Below are 12599 nucleotides of genomic sequence, written 5' to 3'. Positions count from 1 at the left end.
AAGAAAGTCTCCTGCTGTTACTTCCAAGGTCTTTTTTAGGATCTGGTCCATCGTTCTGAATGAGTATTTTTTGTAATATGAAAATGACTTCCAAAAATAGTATCCAAATTTCGGTGCGAATTTGAGGCCAGAATTTCCAGCTTACTTCCAGAAGCAATCTGTAGGTTCCTACAAGTACCTTGCATTCACCAGTCCCAAAGGAAACTTATTAGCTTCTCAAACACTGCTCCCCCCAAACTCAGTATTATTTTTAAAATTTCCATATTTTCTATTTCACCAGTCATAGGCCCCAAAGACATCAGACATGTCCCACTCACTCCTTAGCAATTCACTCCCTGTCTGTCCCCTCATCTTACTGATTCTGCTTTAGAAAGATCCTTAACCCTCCCTTCTCCGTTTCCTATGACACTGCAATTCTTGAAAACACCATCTACAAATTAAAGCAGGTACTTTGTTATTCAGACATAGCAAAGCTTTGACTATTGCAGTTACTCTGTTTATTTAAAAGGTTTCACAGCAGGAGAGAGGCTATAAATATTTTGAATATAAATTGACTTGTAGCTAGAGAAATTAAATTCTAGTCTACAATAAAAAAGGGCTAATTTTTATTCCCCTGGTTTATATTAGAATTATGTAAATATGAATCATTTAAGTACTCTACTATACCTCACTCTTGTTTTTACTCCTATCTTTTGCCTTTGTACCTGCTATGCTTCCTGCCAGGTACGCTCTTCCCTCCCCAGTCCCTGCAGTGGCTAACTCCTGCCTTTCTGTCAGGTCATAGTTCGCCAGGAAGCCTCACACCTCCAGCAGTTCACATAGATCCCTCCCATACCCATCACACTGTTCTGCTCCCTGAGGGCAGACAACATTTGGTAACTCTGGGTGTGTAGGTATCTTTAGTGCTTAATAATGTCCTGATATATAGTAGGCCCTTAGTGAACATGTATAGAATGAATATTCTAAATGCATTTTTCACATTTGGAAGAGCGCCTTCGTTACATCTTTTCATCTTACATATTGGATTGTTTAAAACTCTATTTGTACTTTCGATTAGAGTTTCTCTTAGAAATGATGTTATATATTATGGCCTTTACTAAGAAAGTTATTGATGTTATATATTATGTCCCTTACTAAGGACATAATCAAATATAGTATAAAAGATTTATTTAGTTAATGTATCAAAAACAATGCTTGAGATATATAACCAGACATTTCATAAACTTGCTAAAGCACTATAGAGTTCATTTATGAATTTATTTCTCTACATTTTTATATCGCGTAGCAATTTACCAAGTGCTTTTATTTCTATTATTTCATCTGATCCTCTGATTAACACTAGACAGGTATTCTCTCTCTTACACATGTCGGGAATGATTATACTACTGGTGTCACACAGGTAGTTAGGTGAGAGCTCAGAGAAGAATACAGGCGTTCTTATTTAGGTATTATTCTTTCCATTATGCATGTGGGTGTGAAGGCCAAGAAAAGCCATCAGCACCGGGAGACCAGAGCAGGGGTAGAGGTTCCAGGTGGAGAAAATGATGGACAGGAGAGAGAGTGTTTGTGAAGAATCACAGGCAGTTGCATTTAGCTGAAGAATAGGTTGTGATGTTGAAAGTAAAGATAAGATTAGAAGAGCAATTAGAATCAGTGTTGGGAGCAAGTAGAAGTAATGGGACTTTATATTGAGGGAAGTGAGAGATATTAAAAACCTGTGCCTAGGGGCTTAAGATCATCACCCTCCTTTAAGACTTATCAGTACTACATGAGGTGAATTAGAATTAAGGAGAAACTGGAAGCAATGTGAGTCCAGGCAACTCCTGCAGTGTTTCAGGTAAAAAATAATTTGATTTCTGACCACCAACACATAAAATTTAGTCAGAAAAGGGAACAATGGATCAATTTATGAGACACTTGGGAGTGTCCATTAACAACATTTGTCAGCTGACTGGATGTTTAAGACAAAGGAAAAGGAAGACACAAAGCCGTGTGTTGTTTGCACGGTGGTGGGAATGCACTCCTGCCATTTCCCTGGCCCCATCTGCATCTGTGACCTTCATTCTCCTGCATCATCATTCCATGTTGTGCCACATTTGTTAATAGCGTCGGCGTATCTCAAGGAACACTTCCTGTGTAATAATAGCATTGTGAGAGGTGCTAAAGATGAGTGAGCACCTCAGCCCCTGCCCTCAGTGGACTCATAGTCTAGTGGTGGAAATTGTCAAGTGAACAATATTGTAAAGGACTTACTGCTCTGTGTGCCACATGCTATTAGGACACAGAGGGCCGCCCACTTCAGCCACATAGGTCGGGAAAGGATCCTCAGTTATCTGTCTTGACGGACAAGGAGTGAGCTAAGCGAAGAAAGCGTGAAGCATGTTTTGTATAGCAACAACAGCGCATTCAAAGACATGAACTGGAGAACAGGGAACTGTGGTGCAAGCTGGCGAGCCTGAAAGAGTCGGCATCTATCTCCTGAGAGTAATGGAATTACCCTGCCCACCCATAGTATAATTACAACACTCAGGGATGTCAACATTATGCGATAGAATTCTTTAATACCCAGTGCATTTTAAAATTTATCCAGGTATCCCCATAATGCCATTTATAATCTTTTCACTTTTCAAGAGCCAATCAAAGGTTGTGGGTTGCATTTAGTTTTCAAGTTTCCTTAATGTTTTTTTTTAAAGATTTATTTATTTTTAGAAGGGGGAAGGAGAAAGAGAGGGAGAGAAACATCAGTGTGTGGTTGCTTCTCAAGCACCCTCTACTGGGGCTTGGCCCGCAACCCAGGCATGTGCCCGGACTGGGAATCGAACCATCAACCCTTTGGTTTGCAGGCCCATGCTTAATCCACTGAGCTACACCAGCCAGAGCTCTTTAATCTTTACTCTACAACAGTTCCCTAACTTTTTCTTTTCTTCATTTTTCTCTTGGCCTTTCATGATACTGATGATTTTTAAGAACCCAGGCCAGTATGATTTCACTTATGTGGAATGTAAAGAACAAAATCAATGAACAAACAAAATTGAAACAAACTCATACACACAGACACCAGACTGCTGATTGCCAGAGTGGAGGGGGATTGGGAGACTGGGTGAAAGAGCTGGAGGGATTGAGAAGTACAGATTGGTAGCTACAAAATGTGAAGTACAGCATAGGGTGTGTAGTCAATACCAATGTGATAACTATGTGTGGTGCCAGTTGGGTACTGGAAATACCGAGGGGGACACTTTGTAAAGCATATGCTCGTCTAAGCACTGTGCTCTACACCTGAAACCAACAGAAAATAATACTGAAAGTAAACTGTAATTAAAAAATTTTTTAAATAATAAATTAAAAATGGTAAAAAAAAGAGAGAGAGAGAGAACCCAAGCCAGTTGTTTCACAGCGTATTCCTCACTTAGGCTTTGTCTGATGATTCCTCCCATTGAAATTCAGGTGGAGTGTTTTGTGGAAAGTATCACACAGGTTATGTTGTGTCTGCCTCGGGGCCTCACTTCCGAAGGCAGTTGTCTGTGTTTCCCCGTCACTGGGAAACACAGTGATGTCATCAGATTTGATTATTTGGGTAAGGTGATATCTGCCAGATTTCTTCATATCCTGTTCCTCTACCAGTCTTATACAGATTATTTTTTCTAACCATTGATGATTTCTGCCTGAATCAGTTCTTACTATGCGAATTGTAATGTGTTTTTTCTGTTTCCCTCATATCTGTGTCCTGTTTTATCCTTGGTCCTCTTTATATCTTTGGCATCTACTAGTTTACAGTCATCTTTAAAGAAGAGCTTTCTCTTCCTCCGTATTTATTTTTTAATATTTTAGTACCAGTGTGGATGCATGCTTTTTTTTTTTCCCTAGTGTGTAATAATCCATTCTCGTTATTACTTATTCAGTGCTCAAACTGTCCTCTTATTTGCCTAAAGCTACCCTGCAGTCCGGCTCCTCTACCCTTTGACACATGCCTGTCTGTCTTAGCACTTTCTTGTTTTCTGGCACAGCAGTATGTTCCTGGGTCATCTCATAGTATCTTGGTCTCAGCCCTAAAATCACCCATTTCTCTAAGTATCCTGCTTCCTCTTAGTGAGTAATGATATTTAGATACCAAGTTCCAAGAGCTAGGAGTGCATATTGCTACTGCACTGTTACTACTTCTGGGCTCCTTGGGGCCATGAAGTTTGGGGAAGTTGTTTTTTTTTTTTAAACCTTGAGCTTAGATGATGCCTTTAAATCTAATCCAGCAATTCACAGCTCTTCCTGTCCTTATAACATTTGATATTTGTGTTTCCACCCTGTTGCCAACGTCAGCATATTTACCCATCTGTTCAGTCTAACAATATACACGATAGTTTCAGATCACTGTATCGATACCACTACCAACAGCAGACTTAACTAAGGAAAGTTTACGTTTTCTTTGTAGTTCTTTTTTTCCTTATCTCATTATGCCATTTATCTCATGCTTGTTTTCTTAAAGTTTTAATTTTTTAAATGCTTTCTTTTACTAATGAAATATATTCATTACCTATAGTTCTTTTGGGATAAAATTTAGTTGAATTTGAGTGTAAAATTTCAAGATAGTTACGTAGTTACTAATTAAAGTGTCTGAACTATTTAATGTATTTTAATTAAAATAGCCATCAAGCCACTTTAGAATTAAATTGGTGTGTAAATTAACCATCTCCAAATACTCTTTCTCACCCACGTTTTTTTATTACACCTACAAGTTTTAGTACTTTTCTAAAACTATGAATTAGAACAAGAAGGAAAATGGGTCGGTGCATATTTTATATATACATATATGTATTTTGTATATATATATATATATATATATATATATATACAAAAAAGTTTACTTTTTATAAACTGTGCTTTATTTGTATTCTAATGTATTCATTTGTCATCTGTTTCCTATAATGGGATTGTATCTCAAAAAAAAATTAATAAAAATTCCGGAGAAAAATAAGTTTCTATTACTTTAGACATAATTATATACCAGCCATACAATTTCATAGAGAATGCCTGCAAATAAACTCTCTCTAAGGGACAAAAAATATCTTTGGTGTTTCTTTGTATTTCAGTTGGGTCAGTAGTATTGTTGAAACTTTTTTATTCTGTTTTCTTTCAATAATATTTAGCATTGACAACTATGTGTAGCTATGATTATTGCAAGAAAATCTGGTAGAGAGAATTGGCCCTATAACTGCATCATTAATCATATACAGAATATCAGTTTAAACTAATAATGTGGTACAGTCCTTTAGATTTTGGAAATCCTCTTCATTTGTTTTTCATTGTAGAAGACAAACTTCATACATTCTGTAACAATGATTGTTGTATTCACCTAAAGTAAAGGAACGATTACACTCTGATATAAAGAATCAGTTGTTGGGGGCATGTTCTCAAAAGTTAGCGTGGAAATACAATTTTGTACAGTAATTTTAGACAACAGAATATGAATAACACCAACAAAAGCACTCCCACACCTGGCCGATTTTAGAACAGAAGCTGATGCTTTGAAAATAACCCATTTCTACAAGGCAAGTGTGATTTACAATAACCTGAGACACGAATGTGACAAGAACCACATCCCATTTACAGTTACTGTGCCACCCCCTGTAAGCAGTGCTCTGAAGCAAATCAGTAGAATGCGGTCCTTTGTAATGGACAGTAACACGGGCACTAATGAGACAGATTTCATTAAAAGAGTTTTGATTTAGGAGAGAGTTAAAGTCCTATCATATTTTGAAATTGCTGCTGCCTTAGTCCTGGCATCTGATCTTTTCTCCCCCTACCAACACCATCTCCAGTTTCTGTGTGTGCTTGACATTGCTGTGGTAACCCGGAGGGCTGATGGAATTCCCTGCATCTCTCTTCACAGAGGGCGATGAGACAGGAGTGATGGATAGTCTGCTGGAGGCCCTGCAGTCGGGGGCTGCCTTCCGAGACAGAAGAAAAAGGACACCGAAGTCAAAAGGTGAACATTATACTTGTTTCATGTTACTTTCTAGGGAACTCTCACAAAGAACAACCCTTTTATACTTTTTAATTCTTTTAAAGTCATATGTCAAGAATGCAGTGCTGTGGGCAACATCTCAGAAGTTTCATAAGTTTTCTTAATCCTTCCCTTGCGATGACAAATGTCAGAGGGAGAAGCATTCCAGTTGGCCGGTGTCAGTGGCACATTACAAATCAATGCGCTGAGCCTAGGAAATCCTGATTAGTGTGACAAGTCTCATCTAAAGAACCATATGTACTTTCTCCCAGTGGAGTTTACAGTAGCATAATTAAATGGCAAGTAAAAGTCATAACATTATTGCTTTGCTTCCAGAAATACTTAACCTTGGAAAAAATACTGTTACACTTCTTGAGATGAACATACCTCTGTATTAAAAGTTTCTCTTCTATATTTTTTTTTAACAGATATTCGACAGAGTCTCAGTCCAATGTCTCAGAGGCCTATTCTGAAAGTTTGTAACCATGGTAATGAATAGTATTCATAAGTTGCGCATTCTTCTTATCTACTTTTATCCTGTCGATCTGTGATTTTAGTAGGCTGCTATGAAGTTCTCAAGTTTCAATATATCTAAATAGTAAAAATGTGGGTCTTTGCTATGAGATTGTGGACTCATTCTGCATCCTGACATTATTGCCTTGAGGTAGTGTCTAGCGTTCCTCTTTTAGGTCTTGAGTGAATGTTTTCGTTGTTATTAGTAGTAGTAGTGTTTGAAGTTACCTCATACATTTCTGATCAGTGTTGTTCTGTGTATTCTTTCAAAAGCATTATGCTCTCATAATACTATATTAAGTAGTGGATTTACTTTACATCAAGATACAATTGAACTGTTGAATCTGTTACCTATTGTACTCTACCACACTTGCCAGTGCAGTTTGAAATAATGTGACCAGCATTCTGCAAAATCATAATACAGCCGAGCTCCGTGTGGTATTATGGACGGTTGCGCTAGGATTAGTAAAAACAAGGTAAGTTGTCTTAGTGTCCTAGTCTCTGCTGTTTATGAGATTGAGCCCTTTCAATGTCATAAATCAATCTTGAGTCCTGCACACCTGTCTCAAGTTGCCAGTTTGTGTTGACTGGCTTTTATTTACTTTGGTTCCCTTTTTTCTCACTGTTACGTATTATGGGGTCTGCTTACCTTCCTTTGTCAAAAATAAATTTATCCACTGTGATTGCCATTTACTCAGAGTGGGAGTGTCACCAAAGTTCACCAGCTTTATAAATGGAAAAATACTTGACAGACTCCATTCAAGGATTGTTTTGGGTGCAGATGAATTAAGTAATTAAGTTCTATTTCTAATGTGTACCTGAGAAAAGAAACATTTTTAGGAGAGCCTAAAAAAGTTGTGAGGTTATGAGGTAAATGAAAAAATGACATGGATATAATGATCTCTTACTAGCTGTACAGTCCCTACTGCTCACAGTAAATAAAGTACATACGAAAGGTAAAAACCGCAAAATTTTACATAGTTCTTTTGACTTTTTTCAACAGTATGTTTTGGGGGAGGATGTTTGTTTTGTTTCGTTTTGTTGTGTTTTTTGCTTTTCCCTACTCAAACATTAGGGGAAATGAATTAAATCAGAAAAATGTATTGTGGATATTGATCCCTAATTTGGGGTTTATGATCTAAAGTCATTGCAACTTATGAAATAATGGCAAAAAGTGTAGAGGATATTCTCTTTCTGGACACTAGAGGTTATTTTGTTCTATAGATGAATACATGGAAACTCAGGCTAAAAACTTCTCAAAACTGCACAGCTAGTAATTGACACAACCTTGACCATGACACAGTTCTGATTCCCATTGCCTTTCTCTTTTGATTGCGTATAGGTACTTTGATTATTTTTTATTAGTAGTAAAATATATAAAATAAACAATTCAGCCCACATTGTAAGTCATTAAAAAACCACAGCCAACACAGTGACCATGATATGATTGTAATGGCGTAAGTACTTCTGCTATGCTTAATTTTAAATACATATTTTAGGTATAATGTTGAGGGAAATTGCTTAAGGTAAATTGGTGCACTGACCTCAGAAACCCCAATCCTTCTGTGACTGAAATATTAGTAAAGTATTAAGGCTACAAAGACTCATATATAATTACATATAAATTGTGATATTTCAATCCATTTTGTAAAAGCAGATGAGAATTGCATTTCTATCTTTACTAAAGCTTATATGTACTATCTTAAGTCCTAAGGCTACTGTGATAATTAAGCTAGTAGGTTATACAGTAAGCCAAAGGATATATACCACAAATATCAAATTCTCTGTTGTAAAAGAAATTCAATAGATTGACATGTTTTTGAAACTTAATTTGTATTGCTATTTCTGCTGTGTTTTCCCTTTACATTTTTAAGCCAGTGAGAACAAAATTCAAATGACCAAATTAATCTTTAAGCACTGTGTGTATAAAGATGGATTTATTAAACTAGATATTGAAAAATAAAGAATTTGATTAAGGAAACTATATTCATTGCAACAAGGACCATGATTATTTTTAGAAAAAGATGACATTTCAGTGTCTATTTGTCATCTTTCTTCTAAAAATTACTTGTTTTCATTGAAAGCTGGAGTATGTAATAGGAATGTAACAGGTAAGCCTTTTTACTTTTTAATTTGTTTTCAAGTATTTAAAAGTAATGTCTGATGTTTATTTTTTTCTACAAGTGTGTAGTTGTTGATATTATGTCATAGACTATTTTTAAAAGATTGATAAGATTTTCTGCATGGTTACTAAATGCCGAGCACTATGTTGAATGTTTTATCCATATCCCATTTAATCTTTTTAATACTCCTATCAGTAGTCAATGCTTTTATCTCCTATCAATAGTCAATACTTACATCTCCATTTTATGGTTGGGAATAACCAAGGATTGGGCAGGTCTGGCAGTTTGCCTAAAGTCCTGCTGTCAAATTCCAAACCTGGGCCTGACTTCGGCATCCACCTTCTTAATCTCTGTGCAGCGTTGTACCCTGAGTATAACTGCTCGAATCAGTGCCCATCCTTCCCGTGCTTGAGCTCATGAGCCATTTGTGTACATTTTTTTTCTCGTGACGTAAGGTTGAACTGTTGAGATACAGACTCTGAGGTTTCCTAGCCTCTGGTGTGTCTAGTCTCTTGTTCCCCATCGGACCACTAGATAGCACTCTTCTCCTCGTCTGAGCTGGATTGCAAGGCTGTGCCATCTTCTGGAATTAGGGCCACTTTTTATATAAACTCTGTATTAAAGTATCTATATTAGTTTTAATAAATGTGTACACAGATCATATAGATTATACATACACATTTAGAAACAAATATGTGTCTATATACTATTGTCATATTTTATTTTAGAATTGGAAAATTCTGACGTGTCCTCTGAGACCTTGGTACATACATATTTTGGCAAAAGATGACCTCAAGCATTCTCACTTTGGGCTTCAGAAGCACAGAAATTGTACACTCAGAATAACCTAGCCATTCTCCAAACCTCTAGCAAAAATACTTTGGTTAAAGCCTTTACCTGTTTTATCTTTTGTTTTGCCTATTAAGGTCTAGGCAGAAATGAAGTGTTTGGCATTTTTCCTTGCTAAATCTCTACTCATTAACTTGGCAAAATTGATTAAAACAACTTGATAGGCACTTAAGATATAGAGATATCCTCGAAGATTTCACCATCCAGGTGGAAGACAGACGAGTAATAATTCTCACCCTGTCTTTGCTTAATGCCAAGTTAAGTGTAACGTACAGACTCTTGGGAATATCAAGAAGTCTGAAAGACCAGTTCAGACCTGGCTTCTAGAAGGACCTGAAATCCAAGCTGAGTTTTGAGGGATGAGGAGAAATGAGGCCCAAAACCTGAGGACTATGGTGGGTGAGCCAGGAAAGCAGCCACCTGTGCATCCTTTCTCAAGGGCTCCTTTTGAGCCCCATTCTGAACCCTGTAAAACTATATGCTCTATCCTCTCATATTATTAGCTGATACAATAATGCTTTTATTAGCATCCTAGTCTTTCCCAATTTATGATACTTATTTCCCTAAAAATGTTCTTATTCAATGTCTGCCACACTACTTGTGAGTCCCTTCAGGATGGGGGTGAGGCAACAAAGCAGGGTGCCTGTCTTGTTTGTTGCTGTAACCCCAGTACTTAGCTGGGTTAGTGCCTGATACATGGATATTTAGTAAGAATGAATTGAATGAACAGACATATTTAGGTTTGGCCTTGCATGGAACAATTAATGCATATTAAGCAAAATCAGGTCCCTCGATATCACCCAAATAAATGGAATTTAATATGCCAATTGCTGAAGCTTAGGCTGTGAACACAATTAACCCCCTCTCATCTCCTCCCTAAAATGTTATCTGAAGGAGACACTTGAGTATCACTGGTCCGGGATTCTGTAGGTAGGTAGATCAAATGTGGAGGCTATAGTTTAATCTTGATTGGATTATTCACTCCTTGGAAGTGGAAGGTTACTTATGAGTTCATACCTGATTTGGGTGTTAGCAAATCAACTGGCCTAGTTGAAAATAAAGCACCAGAGGGGTGAAAAGTGTATCAAGAGTCTGATGCTAGACCAAGAATTTGGACTACATATGTTTTTGAGCAAGAAAATGACAGGTTTGGGCAGTTTGCCTGAAACTGAAGTGACAACCATATAAGAGGAAAGAATCAAAGAGACTTTGTAGCTACCTTGATGCTGACAGGGGTTGGCTGCGAGGGCTCAGGAGAGAGTCAAAGGGCTCATCAAGGTTTGAGGAAGGAAGCCAGGTCCAGGCTCTGCTTGAGACCTTCACAAGAAATTGCTAAGGCTGCATAAACAAATGAGTTATCTAAAGGAAAATCTTTAAATCTGGAGAATGGTAAATCAAGGGCTAAACCTTAGGATTGACGCCAGGTGAATAATGAAGTGAGTGAAAGGCAGAAAAAAGTTGAAGAAATGGGGGGAGATTGCTTAATAATGGAGCCTACATTATGGTTGAAAGACGACTTTCAAGGAGTTGGTTTTCTTGGTTTTTTCTTCCATCGTTTGTTTCTTTATTCAATTCAGTAATATACCTCGGAGTGCCTGCTGTCTCTCTCTTCCTGCTCTCTTCAGGATGTCTCTTTCCCTCTACACTGTATGGACTATAAAATGCTTGTAACAAAGGTTTCACACCTTACGGTGCGTTTCCCTGTAACTTGATTGCATCCTTATTAGATAGTTCTCTTTTCATTAAGTAGTATTTGGGATTTTTTTTTCTCAGTTAGATGGATATAGAGTAATCAGAAAAAATTCTATAAACTATGTGCAATTAGAACCCCTAATGATAAAACTATTTAACTGTGACAAAATAAGATAAAACATAATCAAAATTTTAGGCAAACAAGTATTATGCATTTTTAGTGAATATCCATAACCTAAACAAAATCTTGCTATATTATCTGTACACGAAATCAATTCTTAATAGCCTTAATTTGGATTTGATTATCTATTTTTACTCTCCCACTTATATATGGAGCTTTGAGAGACTTTTATAGAAGTAAGATTGTATCGCCTCCAGGCACAGCTGCTCTGCCACTCTTAAGATTTGAAGTCAGAATTAAATGTGAAGCTAGTTAGATATTTTTGAATTAGCATATTTCTCCACAAAATAACTCTAAGGAAGGCACACAAACAGGCTTTGTTGTTGATGTATCAAAGCTTCACACATAACCACACCCCCTCACCAAACCACTCAGTCTTGGGTCCCTTATTTCTTGACTTTCCTTTTCCCAAAACAGCAAGAATTTGTCTTGAGGCAAAATTACAAAATTTGTAAAATTTTCAGTGGTGTCTGCTGAGCACTGGCTGCCTGAAGGCTTCTTTGAAGACAGTGAGGACAACGTGAATCCAGTCCTTGTCTAGAAACCTTATCTATCAAAGTAGTAAATGTTGACAACCACCATTTCCATTTCTTTAAACTGTATCCTATTTTAAAGTATAAAGAGCATAAGTAATAATATGGTAAAATTATATGATTTTGCTAAATGTCATTGGCTTATTTTCTTGAGAATAGCTTTTGTTCTCTTTCTGATACACTTGTGCCTGTCAAATAAGCTAAGAAAGGGAGTTATTAAAACCCTAATTGTTTTTGGCACCCTTACACTTGAGCTTTCAAGCAGAATCAAATGCTACCTGTTACTGTGAAAAGACTCAAATATTTTTAAGGAGACTTTTCTAGGCCAGAAATGTAAAACAGCTTGGGCCATTTCACGTTTTTTTCAGACATCAGTCTCTCCCATTTACTACGTAGTCAAGCAAAAGGAAGAGAGGGCTGCTGCCTGGGTAAGGGTGCCCTGCAGGGAGAAGGGAAGGGCCGATTTGCACTGCGGGCAGGACGACCTTTTGGCGCAGACATTGTCATACAGCCTCTTAAGCACGGAACAGGTTAGAGAATTTTCAAGTAGCAAGGATTTCAAGTTGTTTTAAAAGGGCATTTATGCAAGAAATAGCCAATGTTTTTCATTTAATGAGCATTCAGAAATGGATGCTGAAGGCTGGGGGACCAAACTGAGTGAAAAGAAGATAAAGAACTGTTAAGTAAGGAAAGTAATGCCCTTGACTTCCCTG

The 12599-nt window shown here is 37.2% G+C and overlaps 1 protein-coding gene across 1 annotated transcript in view; it reads left to right on the top strand.

The window, feature by feature from the left end:
- The window catches only part of DIAPH3 (diaphanous related formin 3), a 455761-nt gene that overhangs the window by 350729 nt on the left and 92433 nt on the right, over nt 1-12599 (top strand). The window contains exons 26-27 of the mRNA XM_053916803.2: nt 5882-5977; nt 6424-6483. Of these exons, the coding sequence (XP_053772778.1) occupies nt 5882-5977; nt 6424-6483 (156 nt within the window). The remainder of the gene's footprint in view (nt 1-5881; nt 5978-6423; nt 6484-12599) is intronic.

This window comes from Desmodus rotundus, chromosome 13, assembly GCF_022682495.2.
Source record: "Desmodus rotundus isolate HL8 chromosome 13, HLdesRot8A.1, whole genome shotgun sequence".
Taxonomy (NCBI): Eukaryota; Metazoa; Chordata; class Mammalia; order Chiroptera; family Phyllostomidae; genus Desmodus; species Desmodus rotundus.
The sequence above is the reverse complement of the archived record's forward strand: the minus strand, read 5'-3'. Positions and strand labels throughout refer to the sequence as shown.